The sequence below is a fragment of the Erinaceus europaeus genome, chromosome 1, assembly GCF_950295315.1.
Source record: "Erinaceus europaeus chromosome 1, mEriEur2.1, whole genome shotgun sequence".
In the NCBI taxonomy this organism is placed as follows: Eukaryota; Metazoa; Chordata; class Mammalia; order Eulipotyphla; family Erinaceidae; genus Erinaceus; species Erinaceus europaeus.
The window spans coordinates 30470273-30490952 of record NC_080162.1 but is presented as its reverse complement, the minus strand read 5'-3'; the positions used below and the strand labels follow the sequence as shown (position 1 = coordinate 30490952).

The following is a 20680-nucleotide window of genomic DNA, read 5'->3' as shown; positions in this document are numbered from 1 at the left end:
TTTAAAAATATTTATTCCCTTTTGTTGCCCTTGTTGCTTTATTGTTGTAGTTATTGATGTCGCTGTTGTTGGATAGGACAAAGAGAAATGGAGAGAGGAGGGGAAGACAGAGGGGGAGAGAAAAATAGATACCTGCAGACCTGCTTCACCGTCTGTGAAGAGAACCCCTTGCAGGTGGGGATCCAGGGCTCCAACCAGGATCCTTACGCCGGTCCATGCGCTTTGTGCCACCTGATCTTAACCCGCTGTGCTACCACTCAACTCCCTTTTTACAACATTAAAAAAAATATATTATTTATTCCCTTTTGCTGCCCTTGTTGTTTTATTGTTGTAGTTATGATTGATGTCACTATTGTTGGATAGGACAGAGAGAAATTGAGAGAGGAGGGGAAGACAGAGAGGGGAAGAGAAAGACATCTGCAGACCTGCTTCAAAGCTTGTGAAGCGACTCACTGCACGTGGGGAGCGGGGGCTCCAACCGGGATCCTTATGCCGGTCCTCGTGCTTTGCGCCACCTGTGCTTAACCCGCTGCGCTACCGCCCGACTCCCTACAACATTTTTAAGAAAAGATTTTTTATTTGAGAGAGCTACAGAAACAGACCGACCCCATAGCACCATTCAGCTTTGGCATATGATCTGCCGTGCTGAGGATTAAATCTGGTAACTCATGGATATAAATTCTGTGCTCTAAGCATCACAACCTATTTTTTAGGGTCATTTATGTGTTATCATGTATCATTATTTTACTCATTTTTATGCCCAAAGAGTACATTTTATTAGCTGTTCATCTGTTTATGGATAGCTGAGGCTGTTTCTTTATTTTCTTTCTTTCTATCTCTCTCAGCCTCCTCCTCCTCTTTTTCCTTTCTACTTTTTTGGTGAAAAGTGCTATTATGAATATATGAGTGTGTGGATTTGAGTACCTATTTTCAATTCTTTTTTTTTGTTTGTTTTTTAAAAAAATTTTTTTTTCCTATTTTCAATTCTTTGGGGCATATACTTAGAGAAGTGGCATCTGTATGTGACCTGTAGGATTTATATGGTAGTTTTGTTTTTTTTTGAATAACTGCCAAACAGTGCTTAATTGCTTCTTATCCTCATAGATCTACCATCAAACTGAGCATACTAAATATCTCTCTAGATATTTGATGGTTGTTTGTTCACTAGCAATTATTTTATTTTATTTTATTTATTTTTTTATTTTTGAGAGAGATGCAGAGAAAGACAGAAAGAAACACCAGGACTCTGCTCAGCGCTGGCGGGGGTGTGTGTGTGTGTGTGTGTGTGGGGGGGGATTGAACCTGGGACTTTCAGAGCCTCAGGCATGAGAATCTCTTTGCATAACCATTATGTTATCTACCACTGCCACACTCACTAGCATTTATAACTTTACCTCCTGAGGACCTGTGGTGGCACACCGATTAAGCGCAGGTGGTAATAAGCGCAAGGACCTTGTGTGGGCACAAGGATCAGGGTTGGAACCCTCGCTCCCCACCTGCAGTGGGAAGCTTCATAAGAGGTGAAGCATGTCTGCAGGTGTCTATCTTTCTCTCTCCCTCACTACCTCAGCCTCCCCTCTCAATGTCCTGTCCAATAAGAAATAGAAAAAAAAAAAAACGGCTACCAGGAGCAGTGGTTTCGTAGTGTAGGCACCGGGCCCCAGCAATAACCCTGGAGGAAAAAAACCAACCCCCCAAAACCCCCAAGATAAAACTCACCACCCAATTCTCGTTTTGGATCTTGAGGATTAATTTTGGGGGATATTGATACATCCAGGACTTGAAAATTAACAAATATTACATATGGATAATGTTTGATACTGTCAGATAGCAGATACTTGTTCTTTTTTTTTTTTTTTTTAAGAATTTATTTATTTATTTATGAGAAAGATAGGAGAGAGAAAGAACCAGACATCACTCTGGTACATGTGTTGCCGGGGATTGAACTCAGGACCTCATGCTTGAGAGTCTGATGCTTTATCTACTGTGCCACCTCCCGGACCACAGATACTTGTTCTTTGATCATGCACTTTTGAACAATTGTGTTAATAGTTGTGCTGGGTAGTTGTAGAAAAGTCAAAGTCCATTCACTTAGGTATGTTCTGTTTCAGAAGATTCTGTCAAGTTTTGTGGTTCCTCACTGAGTTAGTTACATAATATGCTATGGAAAAAAAACTCAGGAGTGTACAAATGTGAGACAGCTAAAAATAACTGTTAGCAAGTAAAACTCGAATTGACAAGAGAAAAACGGTTATCTGTTTTTTAGCTACTGTTTTTTGGCTTATTCACAATCTCATGACTTGAGTGTTATGACTGATTTTGAAACATCATACAGCTTTAGTAAAAACTTAGGAGAAGCTTCACATAATATTTATGATCCAGGATATTTTGATTCTTATGCTGACATGAATATTTCTGAACAGTGTTGATATTTATATAAAACTAATGAAGCCAAAGCTCTGTTAAGCTAAGCATTTCTCTGAATTCTGTTTAGAATGGTTTGTAATGAATGATGTAAATAGTGTTTTATTATGAGGCTGTATGATTCAACCATATAATTTACGGATACTATTTTCTAGTTAAAAATAAAATGATTCAAACCCTTAGAAAATAGAATAATTTAATTTGATGTAACATGAGTCCTCGGAATTAATTTGGAGTGATTCTCTCTCTTTTTGATAGCTGTTTAGTCCACATTTCAAGTTTTTATAGAAAAAAAATGAAAAGGGAATAATGATTTTTAGGAATGTACTTGAATAAAATGTCTTATCTACATATGAAACAAATCTTAGTGCTCTGAAAAAGGGAAGTGGTGTTGATAATTCAGAATGGGAGAAAGAAAGCATTTCTATTTGGTCTTTGAATGAATTATGCATTTTTCTTTTGTATTTGTTTCTAGTTAGATTAAAATTAAATTGGTGTTCAATCTATTCTGTTAGCTATACCAGTTTACAGAGGGGCCAGTGGGACGTCAGAAACAACAAGCCTAAGATTAAGAAATTTGCAGTGGATAATATACAAAGTGGATAATATATGTGTCTTTGGTTAAGAATTGACTGCAGATAAGAGACTTCTGATTTGATCCTCTCGTCGCTCAGTGTGCATGTGTGTGTGTGTGTGTGTTTAATGCTGATTCTGCTTATAGCAAAGAGATGCTGAGTTACATCTGCTTCTGCCTAATTAACTCTGTTGGTTGGTGTCAGATGAGAGCTAATTTTGAGATTAAATTGAGGAGTGGGATATGTGTGTGACTGGGGGAGGGAAGAATCTGAGATTGTCTGGATGTCTTGTGTAATGTCAACACATTAACCCACTGCATTTTATTTTAAATTTATTTTTTTGCCTTTGAAGTAAAAGTGATCATTACTGTCCTAGATTGTGACTTGTGTCAGCACATACCGTTGTTAGAGCCGGTACCTCTTTCTATCCTTTTCTCTCTCTTCTTTTCTTTATTATTATTGTTATTTACCAGAACACTGTTCAGGTCTGTCTTATGGTGATGAAAGCCACAAAAGTCTTTTGTATAATCACATTTGCTATCTCACTGGCTATTTACACTTTCTTTTTTTGCCTTCAGTATTATCAATGGGTTTCAGTGCCAGCAGTATGAATCCACTGCTTCTGGAGCCATATTTTCCATTTTACTGGATAGGAAGGAGAGAAATTGAGAGAGGAGGGGAAGGTAGGGAGAGAGAAAGATGCCTGCAGACCTGCTTCACTGCTCGGAAAGCGACCCCACCTTACATGGGGAAGCCAGGGGCTCTAACCAGGATCCTTGTGCTTTTGGTGGGTTGCCCTTCTTTTAAGTGGAGCTGCTTTGGGCCATATTTTGATAGTTCAGTCAGCACTTTGAATGCCACATGCCCTTTGGGACAAATATGTTGCCTGAGAAAGTTAATACTGACCTTTAAGCAACTTTTGACTGTAGGTGTAACTGCCCACCCCCACTCCCCACTAACCATTGTTACATATGCTTGACTGACTAATTTTGTGTATGTGTATTTCTTTTTTTCTTAAAGGTTTTATTTATTTATGGGGCCAGGTGGTGGTGCACCTGGTTGAGTACCCCTTACAAACTGTAAGGACCTGGGTTCCAGCCGCCAGTCCTTACAGGGGGAAAGCTTTGTGAGTGGTGAAGCAGTGTTGGAGGTGTCTCTGTCTTTCTCTATCTCCTCCATCCCTCTTGATTTCTGGCTGCCTCTATCCAATAAACAAAGATTAAAAATAAAGATATTTTATTTATTTATTAATGAGAAAGAAAAGAGAGAGAAAGAACCAGACATCACTATGGTACATGTGCTGCTGGGAACTGAACTTGGACTTCATGCTTGAGAGTCCAGTGCTTTATCTACTGTGCCACCTCCCAGACCACTGTGTATTTTTCCTTTCATGATTTTTTTTTTTTAAAGACAAATCTTTTTTTTTTTTTTTTTTTGCCTCCAGGGTTATATCTGGAGCACGGTGCCTGCACCATGAGTCCACTGCTCCTAGGGGCTATTTTTCCCCTTTTGTTGCCCTTGTTTTTTTTTATCATTTCTGTTATTTTTGTTAGTAGTATTGTTGTTATTATCGTTGTTGGATAGGACAGAGAAATGGAGAGAGGAGGAGAGAAAGAGAGACACCTGCAGACCTGCTTCACTACTGTGAAGGGCCCCCCCCTGCAGGTGGGGAGCCAGGGGCTCAAACCAGGATCCTTAGGCTGGTCCCTGTGCTTCATGCCATGTGCGCTTAACCCACTGCACCACCACCCTGTGCCCTCTTTTATTATTATTATTAATTCTTTTATTGCATAGAGATAGCCAGAAGTCGAGAGGGAAGGGGGAATAGAGAGGGAGAGAGACAGAGGCACGGACACCTGCAACTCTGCTTCACCACTCGTGAAAACTTTTCCCCTTCAGGTGGGGACCGGGGACTCGAACCTGGGTCCTTTCACATTGTAACATGTGCGTTCAACCAAGTGCACCACTCACTACTCTGCTCTGATGTTTTTTTTTTTTTTTCTTGGACTCTATCACAAACTTGATTTTTCAAGTTTGGAAAGTAGGTTTAGCCTTAAATAAGGGTGAAATTTACTTCTTTAGGTACTTGACTTGGAGGCTCAGTTCTTGTCCTGAATTCTTTAATGATATGAAGAGACATACATAGGTTGTTAATGAATTCATTGTAGCTGTTTGTATTGACTAGCTGAGGAGATCAGATTACTCATTTTAAGGAATAAATATCCTTATATTCAAATTAACACTGACTTGAATTTTTTCTTTTGGCAGATTTTCCTGGAGATCTGGACAATTGGCATTGTTGTCATGGATTGTTAAAACACTTGGGAGTTCCAATTCTGGTACTTTCTCTTATAATATGTTAAAGATATAAAATGTTACCCTTATTGAAATGTGTTGGTATGGATCTAAGTTATTCTTTTGATTGTGTGAAAGAATTTTGACAATAGCTTTTTGTGAAGTTATCAAACAAATATCTATTAGTTATAATGTGTGTTGTTTTAATGTGTTTTTATGCTTTTGTTACCAAAATGCCTAAAAAGCAACTTTGGAATATTGAATACTTTCTGTGACTTCTTCTGCTTTATGCAGTTGTATTTTGTGCAATTATATTAAATTAGTTTATTCATCCTGGGTAAATGAGGAAAGATGAATTTGGACACAGTGGAATGTCTTCTAATGAAATTTTGCCCTAAATCATTTTACTTTGTAAATGTCAATTTCCTGTTCTAAGCTTACTGACACAGAATGACTCCTGTGTTCTATCATGAAAGTGGCTTTACTATGAAACCAGTGATTTCACTCCTAAACATTATGTTCCAAGCCCAATATTTTTCTCACTGACTTGTACAGTAACACAAAAGGATGTGCAATTAGATTTGCAGATGTCATTAATGACAAAAATCAAGACTCAGAATAATCTTTAACAGATTGGAAGACAGTCAAACCAGCAAGATGAACTTAAACTGTAATATATCAAATCCCAGCATTTACATTTACTCATGAACAAGAAACTGTATGAAAAGACTCATTTTGATAGCAATTTTTGAAAGAGTATTTGGACGTTTCAGTTGGACTGTATGCTGAATATAAGCCAGTTGTGTAGTAAAGCTGTTAAAAAGTTCATGTAGAATGGGAAAGCTATCAGGGGAGGGGATGGGATATGGAGATTGGGTGGTGGGAATTGTGTGGAGTTGTACCCCTCCTACCCTATGGTTTTGTTAATTAATCCTTTCTTAAATAAAAAAAAAAATTTTAAAAAAAGTTCATGTAACCTTGTATTGCATTTATAATAGGGTAATGCCCAGACTGCCAGATTTTAAAACAGGCATTGGCTAAACTAATGAGCAACCAAGAAAGAGATGCTTGTGATTCATGTGACATGTGAAAGTTTTAAAGAACTCGAATGTGAGTGATTTAAGATGGGTGGAAGTTGGATGCTACTTAATTCTTTTTAAAAAGATTTTATTTACTAGTGAGAGAGATAGGAGGAGAGAGAAAGAAACAGAGAGGGGAGATACTTACAGCACTGCTCCACTGCTTGTGAAGCTTCCCATTTGCAGCTTGGGTCTGGGGCTTAAACCTGGTTGTCTCCCATGGTAACATATATTTTACTGGGTGTAACATCACCTGACCCAGATGGGAATGTTTTTTTTTTTTTTTTTTTTGTAGATACCTATTTTCAAATATTAGAACATTATCTTGTTAAAGAGTGAGTAGGATTATTCCAGGGGAACTAGGATTAGTGGGTAAAAATTAACAGCAATTTCCTTCAAAATAATTTTATGGGGGCGTTAATGATTTACAAAGCAATTGTCACACATGTAGCATTTCCTTTATTTACATAGTTATTTATGAGAATGGGGGTGGAGAAGGAGAGGGAGCCATAGCATCATTCTTGAATATGTGATGCTGGGGATTGAACTCAGGACCTCATGCTTGATAGTCCAATACTATACTCATTGCAGCAACTCCTGGGATGTGAGAATGCGGATTTTGACTCCATTTTGATTTCCATGAGTAAGAAGTATATTACAGTTAGAGCTGTCCAACTTGAGACTTGATTTATGACTATTATATACCTTTTAAAAAAATTATTTATTTTCCCTTTTGTTGCCCTTGTTGTTTAACATTGTTGTGGTTATTATTGTTGTTATTGATGTCATTGTTGTTGCATAGGACAGAGAGAAATGGAGAGAGGAGGGGAAGACAAAAAGGGGCAGAGAAAGATAGATAACTGCAGACCTGCTTCACCGCCTGTGAAGCTACTTCCCTGCAGGTGGGGAGCTGGGGGCTCGAACCAGGATCCTTACAGCTGGTCCTTGCGCTTTGCGCCACTCGCGCGTTTAACCCGCTGCACCACCGCCCAACTGCCAATTATTATATATCATAAGCCACTTCTGTTAATTTCAGTAAAGATTATGCTTTTAACATTTAATTTAGGTATGATTTATTTTAAAAAATATTCCCTTTTGTTGCCCTTGTTTTTTTATTGTTGTAGTTATTATTGTTATTGATATCGTTGTTGGATAGGACAGAGAGAATTGGAGAGAGGAGGGGAAGACAACAGAAAGCGGGAGAGAAAGAGAGACACCTGCAGACCTGTTTCACTGCTTGTAAAGCGACTCCCCTGTGGGGGGGGGGGGGCTTGAACCAGGATCCTTATCCAGGTCCTTGGGCTTTGTACCATGTGCGCTTTACCTGCTGCGCTACTGCCTGACTCCCTAGGTATAATTTCTTGAATTTTCCATAAGTGACATCATATATTGGGTTGCTGGAAAAGTCATGGTGCATTTTTACATAGAAAAACAGAACAAACTAATAAATAGTAAGTGAAAGTTTCCTTTTTTTTTTTCACAAGTATTGCTCAATTCTGGCTTACAGTGGTGCTGGGGAGTGAACTTGGGATTTAGGAGCCTCAAGCATGAAAAAGTCTTTTGGCATAACCAGAATCTCTCCATCTCTTAAATGAAAATTCTTTTTTTTTTCTTTCTTTCATACTGTGGACCCAATTTCTGGCTAGGATGTGTAGTTATTGTGACTTTGTTACATAATACTTACCTATCTTGATTGTTTTGCATCTAAAACAATAATATAAAAGTCTTATATATATTTATATATTTAGAAATTCCATCATTAAGTCTTTACCCTTTTTTTTTTTTTTTTATCCTTAAGGTCTTGACTTCCTTTCAAAGATGTTCTTCGAACAGATGCAGTCTTCTCTGTTGGTCAAATAAGAGAATCTTCAACATTGTGTAATTCTCCTCGTTTTAATCTCTTAAGAATGGATATCATAAGATTGCTTACTATGGTCTGCAATACTCTGCCCATTTGTTGAATGGTAAATGACTTTTATGTGTGCAAGTTCTGTTAAATACAAGGAAAACCTCTATGGGTAACTTTTGTATAGAAGAACTCATTTGTCAACCATGGTAAAACTTGCAAACCCACTTTACACAGAGTGGATTCTTGAAGCTATACAAAAAATAAAAAAGCAAAAGCAAAGGCCCTCTGAAGAGAGAATCTGCCATGCAGTCAGCACTTCCCATGGGTTGGATAAGAAGACAGTCTCTGAACAGCTGGAACTCAGTGTTCAGGATGGCTCTGTTCTTAAAGTCACCAACAAAGGCCTTGCCTCCTATAAAGACCCAGATAACCCTGGGCGCTTTTCATCAGTTAAGCCAGGCACTTTTCCTAAGTCAACCAAGGCATCCAGAGTGTCCTGTAATGATCTCCACAATGTGGATTGGAATAAACTTTTAAGGAGAGCAATTGAAGGACTTGAGGAACCAAATGGATCCTCCCTGAAGAACATAGAGAAGTATCTCCGAAGTCAAAATGATCTCACAGGCACCACCAACAATCCAGCCTTTCAGCAGCGACTGCGACTGGGGGCCAAACGTGCAGTGAACAATGGGAGGTTACTGAAAGATGGCCCTCAGTACAGGGTCAATTACGGAAGCCTAGATGGCAAAGGTCCTCCTAAATATCCCAGTGCTTTCCCATCCTCACTTCCACCTGTCAGCCTTCTACCCCATGAGAAAGACCAGGTAAGTGAAGGAAAAATGTTATTGCATCTTCCTCGGTATGTCCCATTTAACAGTTTCAGTTTAACTTTATATGGACATATGTTCTGAGTAAAGTTTGATAACTGTTTTGCCTTAGAGCTGGCCTTTGAATCTTAAAATGGTATATGTTGTTTTGTAATATAAATTACAGTATGTTTTCTTTATATTATAGTAATAGCTTCCTTATTGGTTCATTAATTATTTCTGTAACTATAATTTATAAAAAATGTAGTAGCTAATTGATGAATACTTGAAGGAACTAGAATAGATGAGTTTATCTTATCTATTTATTTTTTTACTAAAGTAATACTCAGTTCTGGTTTATGGTGGTGCAGGAGATTGAACCTGGGACTTTGAAGCCTCAGACTTAAGTCCGTTTACATAATCATCATACTATCTTCTCTGCTCCAGGATAGATGACTTTAAACTTCATTTTTTTTTTCTTTTTTTATATTTGTTTTATTTATTTTCCCTTTTGTTGCCCTTGTTTTTTTTATTGTTGTAGCCATTATTGTTGTCGACGTTGTTGGATAGGACAGAGAACTGGAGAGAGGAGGGGAAGACAGAGAAGGGGACAGAAAGATAGACACCTGCAGACCTGCTTCACTGCTTGTGAAGTGACTGCCCTACAGCTGGGGAGCTGGGGGCTTGAACTGGGATCCTTAAGCTAAACTTCATTTCTTGAGTGGCAGGACATACCTGGTAGAATTCACACATTAGCATGCACAACAACCCAAGTTTAAGTCCCCTGTCTCCTACAGGGAGGAAGCTTCATGAGTGGTGAAGTAGTGCTGCAGGTATCTCATTCTCTCTCTCCCTCAATTTCTGTCTCTATCAGAAATGAAGTGGGGGAAAAAGGCTACTAGGGGTAGTGAAGCTGTCATGTAGGCCCTGAACCCCTGTGGTAACCCTGCTTCAATAAATGAACAAACTAACAACAAGCCTCCTTGAGACAGAATCATGTGTATATTAAAATCATTGTACATTTCTGTCTTAATTTTTTAATTTATATTTTTTTGTGTGTATTTATTTATCTTGGAGACAGAGAACTTGAGAAGGAAGGATAGAAGAAGAAAGACATTTGCAGGGGCCAGGCGGTGGCGCACCTGGTTAAGCACACATTACAGTGTATAGGGACCCGGGTTCAAGCCCCTAGTCCCCACCTACAGGGGGAAAGCTTTACAAGTGGTGAAGCATGGTTGCAGGTATCTCTTTGTCTCTCTCCCTCTTTATTCCCCCTTCCCTCTCAAGTTCTCTCTGTCTCTATCCAATAATAAATAAATAAAAGTGAAAGAAAAAAAAGACATTTGCAGCACTACTTCACTTCCTACAGGTGGGGACTGGGGCTTTGAACCCAGCTACTTGTGCACTCAACCAGGTGCACCATCTGCCAGCCCTATTTAAATTCTTTAATTTTAAATACATGATGAAGTACATACTTTACCTCCTGAACCATCTTCTGGGCCAAACATAGATTAATTTAATACTGATAGTCTGTGCATTGCTGAACTTGATTTCGCCTTGTGACCTGTATCAACTTAGTCATTTAACTTGAGTTCACTTTTCAATGGGCAAAAGTGATTGTTTATTTTGTCTTACCCTATATCAAAACTTTTCTAATACTATTAGCTTTCTCCAGTCTTGATGTCACTTTTATTTTTTTAATATTTATTTATTTATTTCCTTTTTGTTGCCCTTGTTTTTTTATTATTATTGTAATTATTGTTGTTGATGTCGTTGGATAGGACAGAGAGAAATGGAGAGAGGAGGGGGAGAGAAAGACAGACACCTACAGACCTGCTTCACCACCTGTGAAGCAACTCCCCTGCAGGTGGGGAGCCGGGGGTTATTGCCCGACTCCCCCCCCTTTTTTTTCTAAACCAGTACTCTGCTCAACTTTGACTTTGACTTGTGACATGGGGGATTGAGCTGGGACCTTAGAACCTCAGACAAAATTTAAAAATTTTTTTTGGATAACCTCTATGCTATCTTCCAGTCCTCTTAATGTTATTCATTTATTTTTTACTATTTTAATATTTATTCATTTTAATGGGAAAAGTATAGAGACTATGTTCTCTGTCAGAGAAAAAAAAAAAGGGAAACAAAGGGGGGGGGAAGGATCTGGGGAGAGCACTACTTAGCTCTGGTTTATGGTGGTGCTTGGGATTGAATCTGGGATCTAAGAGCCTCAGGCATGAAAGTCTTTTTTTTTTTTTTATTCCCTTTTGTTGCCCTTGTTGTTTTATTGTTGTTGTCGTTGTTGGATAAGACAAAGAGAAATGGAGAGAGGAGGGGAAGACAGAGGGGGAGAGAAAGATAGACACCTGGAGACCTGTTTTTGAAGTGACTCCCTACAGGTGGGGAGCCAGGGGCTCAAACTGGGTTCCTTACGCCGGTCCTTGTGCTTTGCGCCACCTGCGCTTAGCCCGCTGAGCTACCGCCTGACTCCCAGGCATGAAAGTCTTTAGCAAAACAATTATGCTGTTCTTTAATGTTATTTCTATAGTACTTAGAAGAGTGGCATTTTTTTTCTTAAGTTACTGCTACAGGTTTAAAACCTAACTGAGCATGATTTTTCTTTGTTTTGTTTCAAAGTTGCTGAAATTTGCTACCAAACTAGCACCAAAATGTAACAATAGGAAATTGTTGGGAGTGGGGGGTGTGTGGCTCAGCTGGTTAAGTCCCCGGCTACCCACCTGCAGGGAAGTCACCTCACAGGTGGTGAAGCAGGTCTGCAGGTGTCTGTCTTTCTCTCCCCCTCTGTCTTTCCCTCCTCTCTCCATTTCTCTCGGACCTATCCAACAACAACATCAATAAGAACAATAATAACTACAACAATAAAAAAAGATAAGGGCAACAAAAGGGGAAAAAATATATATATATGAAACTGTTTATATTTAGATTCTGTAGTCTGGGGTTTTGTCTGTTCTTTGAGTGTTTTGCTACATTAACCATTGTTGATAGGAAGGGTAGTTGCATGTGTTAACTACATTTTTGGAAGTGACCTAGACACAAGCGTTAGGCAAGACAAGTATCATCGGATCCTGCCCAACCTTCAGATTGTTTTCTTATTCTTATGGAGACCAAGATTTCATAATGGGTATGACCAACTAGTTCTCCTTTCCACTGATTAGCCTGAATTAGTCCTAACCTTGTTTATGAGCCATGGTTTTATCAGCCTTCTGCAATATGTATCTTTCGATGGTGCTTTTTGTGTTTATGTACCCAACCCTCTATTCTTTCTTAGTGAATGGGGACATAAAGAAAACGTTTTAAAAATAGTGTTTGTTCAGTGGCTGGGCAGGATGGACTTGCATGTGGAAAGTCACAAGTTTGATTCTTGACATTGTACATGCTAAAGCATTGCTTTGGTTTGTCTCTTGAAAAAAAAATTAAGCAAAACAAAACAAATTTTTAAAAAATCATGTATTTGTTTTTTAAAAGTGAAGTATTGAGTTTCTCAAATCCTTATTCTGTGTTTGACATGGCTACATTAGGTACCACTGTTTCTCATTAAGTTAAAAAACATATAAAAAAAAAGAAAGAAAGAAAGAAAGAAAGAAAGAAAGAAAGACGGAGTCAGGCGGTAGCGCAGTGGGTTAAGTGCATGTGGCGCAAAGCGCAAGGACCGGCCTCAGGATCTGGGTTCGAGTCTCTGGCTCCCCACCTGCAGGGGAGTGCAGGTGAAGAAGGTCTGCAGGTGTCTGTCTTTCTTTCCCCTTCTCTGTCTTCCCCTCCTCTCTCCATTTCTCTCTCTCCTATCCAACAACAATAACTACAACAATAAAACAAGGGCAACAAAAGGGAATAAATAAATAATAGTAAAAAAAAAGAAAGAAAATTTCCTAAGGCAATGTAGAGTCAGCTCTTTTGGACTTGGGTATCTTTGCTTTTAAAAATACATACATTACTTAAATTACTTTAAAGTATATTAGACTTTTGTAATTACCAGGTTCATGAACTAATTTAGGCATTTATAAGCAATTTGATAGTATGTTTTAATATATGTTTTGGTATAAGGAATATTTTTGCTCATAATTGAATAATCACTATAGTGTCTCCATAGTTCCTTTACTGTCCTCTCTAACCTTGTCTATTATTTCTTGCTATCTTTAGCATGTTTTTCCATATAGTACCCACACAGAAATATTTTTAGTCTAAGGAAGATTTATGTCTGAAAATGTCTTGTATTGAGGACAAAGTAATTTGCCTAGCACACAGATTTTTAAAAATTTTATTTATTATTGGATAGGGAGAGAAATTGAGTGGGGAGAAGGAGATAGTGAGGGAGAGAGACAGAAAGAGACTTGAACTTCTACTTAACTACTCGTGAAGCTTTCTCCTTGTTGGTGGGCACCAGAGGTTTGAACCTGAGTCCTTGTGCACTGTAGTGTGTGCACTTAGCCAGGTGTGCCACCCCCTGACCCCCTAAACGTACAAATTGTTATGGTTCTTTATGATGCTCGTTTTCAAAATATCCAGCTAACATTATAATGTAACAAGGACACCTGAGAAAATGTGTCCTAGGTTTTTCAGTTGATGAAATTTGGAAGTTAGTTGCACTCAGTAATTATAATTTTATTCTTTTTCTTGTTGTTGCTGGTGTTTCATTAGTCCAAGCAGACTTTTCAGATAGAGGTGGAGAGACAGAGTGGGAGAAACTGCTGTCACCACACTGAAGTTTCTCCAGTGCTATAGTCCTTCTGGGTGGTGTAGCAGGGCATTGAACCTGGATCATGCCTGGTAAAATGGGGCCCTCTCAGTGAGCTCTGATGTCGACCCCAATAATCTAATTTTTAGAAAAGAAAATAGAAATAAATAATAATCAGCTGAAGTCCACTTGACCACAATGCATTGTATTATATGCTATCATAACACTTTCCCTTGAAAACTCTGATAAGATTTATATCATATAATTTATTATCCCTTTATATAAAAGTGGTATTTTTTCTTTTTCTTAATTTATTTAAAAATTTTTTATTTATAAAAAGGAAGCACTGACAAAAACCATCGAATAAGAGGGGTACAACTCCACACAATTCCCACCACCAGAACTCCGTATCCCATCCCCTCCCCTGATAGCTTTCCTAGTCTTTATCCCTCTGGGAGTATGGGCCCAGGATCATTATGGGGTGCAGAAGCTGGAAAGTCTGATTTCCGTAATTGCTTCTGAACATGGGCGTCGATCCATACTCCCAGTGGTGTTTTTTTTTTTTTTTTAAGAAACTTGATTTTTTTTGCTGTTATTATTATTGTTGTTGTTATTGCTGTCGCTGTTGTTGGATAGGACAGAAAAATCAAGACAGGAGGGGAAGACGGGAGAGAAACACATCTGCAGACCTGTTTCACCACTGTGTGAATCAACCCACCCCCACAAGTGGGAGGGGGGCTCGAACCTGGATCCTTATGCGGGTCCTTGTGCTTCGTGCCATGTGCGCTTAACCCGTTGTGCCACCACCTTACTCCCTAAAAGTGGTATTTAAAAAAAAAATTATTTATTTATTCCCTTTTGTTGCCCTTGTTGCTTTATTGTTGTCAATGTTGTTGGATAGGACAGAGAGAAATGGAGAGAGGAGGGAAAGACAGAGAGGGGAAGAGAAAGATAGACACCTGCAGACCTGCTTCATCACCTGTGAAGTGACAACCCTGTAGGTGGGGAGCCGGGGGTTCGAACTGGGATCCTTCCACCGGTCCTTGCACTTTGTGCCACCTGCGCTTAACCTGCTGTGCTACCGCCCAGCTCCCTAAAAGTGGTATTTTTTTAAAATTTTTTATTAATGAGAAAAGTAGGAAGAGAGAAAGAGCCAGATATCACTCTTGCACATGTGCTGCTGGGGATTGAACTTGGGATCTTATGCATGAGAATCTAATGCTTTATCCACCACACCATCTCCTGAACCACACACACTAAAAGTGGTGTTTAACACTATGCAAACTTGCCAAGTAACTTTAGTGGGAATTTTTAACTTGGGATCTATGAATGATATTGGTTGGTAGACCACAAATCCTCTGAACTAAGATATAGAGTCATGTATACCCACATGTTTTGCTAGGGTCAAGGCCTGTAGTTTTTATCACTTTCTCAAAGGGATCTAAGATATCAAATAACTGGGGCCTAGTGGTGGTACACTTGGTTGAGCACATATGTCACTATGCATAAGAACCTGGTTAATCAAGTGTCTGGTCCCCACCTGCAGAGGGGAACTTCACCGGTGGTGAAGCAGGTCTGCAGGTGTCCCTTCCTTCCTTCCTTCCTTCCTTCCTTCCTTCCTTCCTTCCTTCCTCTTTCCTTCCTTTTTTCCTTCCTTCCTCTAGGGCTATTGCTAGGGCTTGGTTCCTGCACTACAAATCCACTGCTCTTGGAGGCTCCACCCCCCCCTTTTGTTGCCCTTGTTGGTTATTGTTGTTTTTGTTATTGCTGATGTTGTTGGATAGGACAGAGAAATGGAGAGACGAGGGGAAGACAGAGAGGGGGAGAGAAAGATAGACACTTGCAGACCTGCTTCACTGCTTGTGAAGCAACCCTCCTGCAGATGGGGACCCAGGGGATGGAACCAGGATCCTTCAGCTGGTCCTTGCCCTTTGCGCAATGTGCACATAACCCACTGTGCTACCACCTGGCCCATCTGTTTCTTTTCTTTTTCTATTTTCTCCTTCTCAATTTCTGTCTGTCCTATTAAATATAAGAAAAATAAAATAGGGGCTGTGTGCTGGTGCACTTGGTTGAATGCCCTCAGTCCTCACCCACAGGGGAAAAGCTTTGCCAGTGGTGAAGCGGTGTTGCAGGTGTCTTTCTCCCTCTTCATCATCCCCTCCCTTCAAACAATAAGTAAAGGTAATAAAAAAATTTAAAAAACATGTGGTCCGGGAGGTGGCACAGTGGTAAAGCTTTGGACTCTCAAGCATGAGGTCCCGAGTTCGATCCCCAGCAGCAAATGTGCCAGAGTGATGTCTGGTTCTTTTCTCTCTCCTCCTATCTTTCTCATAAATAAAAAAAATAAATAAAAAATTTAAAAAACATAAAGGAAAAATTAAAAAATATCTAATATCAATGCAAACATTTTTTTACCATAGAAAGTATTTTGCGTTTTTGTACTGACAGTTATGTGCTGTATCTTTTAATTATTTTTGCTTTAGCTAGAGAACTTGAATCTAAATGTATTAATAAATACATTTGTATTATATTTTATGTAAGTAGGATTTTTTTCCCCTAATATACTTGAAAAGTAGATTATCAGGGATTCGGGCTGTAGTGCAGCGGGTTAAGCGCAGGTGGCGCAAAGCACAAGGACTGGCATAAGGATCCCAGTTCGAACCCCGGCTCCCCACCTGCAGGGGAGTCGCTTCACAGGTGGTGAAGCAGGTCTGCAGGTGTCTATCTTTCTCTCCTCCTCTCTGTCTTCCCCTCCTCTCTCCATTTCTCTCTGTCCTATCCAACAGCGACGACAACAACAATAATAACTACAACAATTAAAAAAAAAAACAAGGGCAACAAAAGGGAATAAATAAATAAAATAAAATATTAAAAAAATAAAAAAAAAGAAAAGTAGATTATCATTGTTATTGATAAGCTAGAAGCCTATAGAGTTTGCATTGTGATAATACATTATGATATAAATTGCAACTGTTAAGTAGAGTGCTCTCAATTAGAATTTATTCAACTAATGTCTTTCAAAGAAACTGTTACCTTAGTTTTGCTGAAGTAGTTAACTATGAAAAAGGAAAACAAAATGATAACTGAAAATTCTTGTGTTAAATACTAGCAGCTATTCCAAGTTTTTTATTACATTATTTGTGAGGGTTAAAAATTATTATCTTTAACTTATGGATGAAAAACTGGGACTCAGAGCTTGAGCAACTTACCATTTGGTAAGTCACTTAAAATGCCAAGGAGATAGTTTGCTTTTAGATTTCTCTGTTATTGGGCTATATATTGGCTGTCTGCACTGGCTTTAACCACTAACATTAACAGTAAAAGTATCTTCTTCAGGTCCCCATAGTGTAGAAATAGTCTCTCCCAACAAATAAATTTTTGGCATTTAAATTTGGTAGTTGTAATGAGCTTAATTTTTTAAAAACAGATACTATTTTTAATATTAGCAGTATGGGAAAGCAGTAGGGAAAATAGTAAGTCTTAGTCTAATTAGATTTAATATCATCATCATTCCTATGCATGAGTGCTAGGAGGAATACAATGTAAGTTAATATAAATGGGTTTCTTCCTTTCTGAAATGTAATTGCACATCTTCTGATAGTCTAGAATTCAAATTGGATATTACCACACTGGCTTTTTAGCATAACTTCTTTGTACTTATTTAAGAAAGCTCTCTTTGGTGAGGTGATAGGGAAATGAATTAAACTGTGGAAGATAAACCTTTATCTTTGACTTGGTGAGAGAACTAAAGGATAGTATTAGTGTTTCTCATTAAAAGTGGTAAAAAGCTCAATTAGGTCAGATTATGAGCACTTCAGAAAGTAAAAAATTCTGAGTCTTCAGTTATCACCACACAATTTGTAGTTCTAAAATTCTACTTAAACAGTTGAGTTTTGGCATTTTGTAAAAGCAGTTTAGTTAAATTTTAAACAATTTCCTTAATATTTCAGTTTATTGAGACTATCTTCCTTAAATTTATTGACAAAACTAGGTGTACTGTCAGTGTAGCACTGTAATATGGGAACTCTCATTCTAGGTAGCTGTAATTGGAAATGGAAATACTTTTAATAAAAAATAGAGGTTACATTTTTTTTTTCTTCCCTCTAGTGATAGAGGGAGAGAAAGAGAAAGACTGACTGACTGAGCACTGCTTAGCTCTGTCTAATGGTGGCATACCGGTTTGAATCTGGGACTTCTGAGCCTCAGGCATGAAAGTCTCCCTCCCTCCCTCCCTCCCTCCCTCCCTCCCTCCCTCCCTCCCTCCTTCCCTCCTTCCTTCCTTCCTTCCTTCCTTCCTTCCTTCCTTCCTTCCTTCCTTCCTTCCTTCCTTCCTTCCTTTTCACCAGAGCACTGCTCAACACTGGCTTATGGTAGTAACAGGCATTGAACCTGGGACCTCAGAGCCTCAGGCATGAGAGTATTTTTACATCACCACTTTGCTATCTCCCCCACCACATCAAAGTCTTTTTACATAACTATTATACTATCTCCTGGCCCTATTAGAATTTAAAGAAAAAATCTAATAGGGGCAGAGATAACTTTTTTTTGTTATTATCTTTATTTATTGGATAGAAACAGCCAGAAATTAAGAAGGAAGGGAGAGATAGAAAGCAAGAGAGACAGAGAAGCACCTGCAGATCTGCTTCACCACTTGTGAAGCTTTCCCCCTACAGGTGGGGGACCAAGGGTTTGAATCTGGGCCCTGTGCACTGTAACATGTGCCTTCAACCAGGTATGCCACCACCCGGCCCCTGGGATAATTAAATTAATTTGAAAAAGGGCAATAATATTGCCAGTAGAAATAAAGAAAAGAGGGCTGGTAAAATAGCTCACTTGGGTAGTGTGTAGCATTGCTGTGTGTGTGAGCCTGCCCTCTACCTCACTGAAGGAAGCTTTGGTGCTGTGGTAGCTTTCAATCTTTTCCTTTGTCTCTGTTTCTATCTGACAAGCACTCAAACAAAAATAGACTGACGTAAATAGACAAACAAAAAATAGACAAACAAAAATAGACTGACGTAAAGGTGAATATGGAAATGAGCATGATGAAGGTGATCAGGTACAGGGCTGAGGGTTAGCCTATGGTTTTGTCAGTGTTTTCTTTTTATTAAAACAAACAAACAAACAAACAAACAAAAAACCCACTTCTGTGGTCCAGGAAGTGGTGCAGAGAGGATAAAGCATTGGTCCTGAGTTCGATCCCCTGCAGCACATGTATCAGAGTAATGTCTGCTTCTTTCTCTCTGTTTCCTCCTATCCTTCTCACTAGTAAATGAAACAAAATAAAACAAAACAAAAAAAACCACTTAGAGGCACACCTGTTTAACTGCACATAGAACCAGCTGCAAGGATGTGCGCGAGAACCTGGGCTCAAGCCCTTGCTCCACACTTGCAGTTGAACACTCTACAAGTGGTGAAGCACGTCTGCAGGTGTCTGTCCTTCTCTCCCTATATCTATCTACTCCCCTCAATTTCTCTCTGTCCTATGGAGTTAAAAAAAAAAAAAAAAGAATCACTAAAATCACTGATCTTCGTTTGCACAGTTACGTTTCCCACCTTGTTTAGTTTAGTTTTTTTTTGAACCATGGTATTAGCATATCAGATTAATGTACACCCTGCATCAGTTTCTTGTGTAAGTGACATGTATTCAAGAACTTTATTTTTAGATTTTCCTTCAGTTTTCTCCATTCTGTCCTTTCCTCTCCTGCTTTACTCTTGCTGTCTTAGACCTTCCTCATCTCTTTCTGGGACATTTTCCAATACTTTGTATTTTGTAAAAGGACTATTCACTAGTCCATATTATTCTTTGATGTGGCAGACTTCCAGAAGTCTTTCAGTGTTAGGGAAATCAGTTGTTCATAGTCTCAGACAACTCTCAATTTTTTTTTTTTGGCAGAAATGTGTGTATTTTTTTATGTGCTTATTATAGATCCAAATGTCCTCCTCCTCTCTTGACCTTCTTAGATTTTGAATTGATGTTCTTTGTATTTGCAGATGTCACATTTCTCAGAGTGCTTAGTTATGTGTATTCAACTGGAAGTTGGATAAAGCCCTAGATATAGCAGAATATGCTCTTCCAAATAACCTGAATTTTGTAATTGGCATGGGTGAAAGTCAGTTTTAGATGACTAAAGTCAGACAGAAACCAATTATAATTTGAGAGACTGAATGGATCAAATTCTTCTTATCCCAGGGCCAGAGAAGGAAAAATATATGGGTCATGTTCCTATAATTAAGTTTCAGAACTTCTAAAAAAAATTCAGTATCTGAAGACTGCTTTTGTAAGCAGATAAGTACCAGTTATTGAGAAATTATTGAGAGAACTCTTGGGTTGTCTCAGACTAGTTAGTGGGATAAAGACAAAGGTAAAACATTGTATTATGAAGCATGACAACTTGTTCCACTTCTGGGCTTTTATCAAGATGGAACTTGTCTAGAATTCTAATGAAATAGACTTCAGGTAAAGTGGAAGCATTATGTCAGTGGATTTTTGACTGTTAAAATGACTGTTAAACATTCTTTTTAACTCTTTGGATCTTAGATTTGATATGGTTGCTGTTTTTTCTATAACACATAATCCTGTGCTGAATGATGTATGGATTAGTCTCTTATGAATTCCTAGTGGCATTTCCTACCCTCCATCCCCTCACCCCCCCCCCCCCCCATGAAGGATGCATTTTCGTTTGTTTTCTGAGCTTATTTTTAGATATTTTCAGAAATTTGCTATTGTATTTATTTACCTTTTTCTCCATGTAACAGCTATATTTGTTAAATAAACTCAGTGCTAAGAAAGTCTATGTCACAGCTTTGAAGTTGAGTGCCCCTTTCTGCTTTATTTTGATTATATTGTCATTGATAAACATTTTTATCTACCTCACCTCTTTCTTTTAAATTTTTTAATATTTATTTTCCCTTTTGTTGCCCTTGTTGTTATTGTTGTTGTAGTATTATTGTTGTTATTGTTG

General features: G+C 38.5%; 1 protein-coding gene across 6 annotated transcripts in view; it reads left to right on the top strand.

Moving 5' to 3' along the window:
- The window catches only part of KAT6B (lysine acetyltransferase 6B), a 222243-nt gene that overhangs the window by 18226 nt on the left and 183337 nt on the right, over positions 1–20680 (top strand). For all 6 annotated transcript variants that reach the window (XM_060172447.1, XM_060172307.1, XM_060172266.1 and 3 more), the window contains exons 2-3: positions 5268–5338; positions 8172–9046. In XM_060172447.1, the coding sequence (XP_060028430.1) occupies positions 8426–9046 (621 nt within the window). In that variant the 5' untranslated portion in view covers positions 5268–5338; positions 8172–8425. The remainder of the gene's footprint in view (positions 1–5267; positions 5339–8171; positions 9047–20680) is intronic.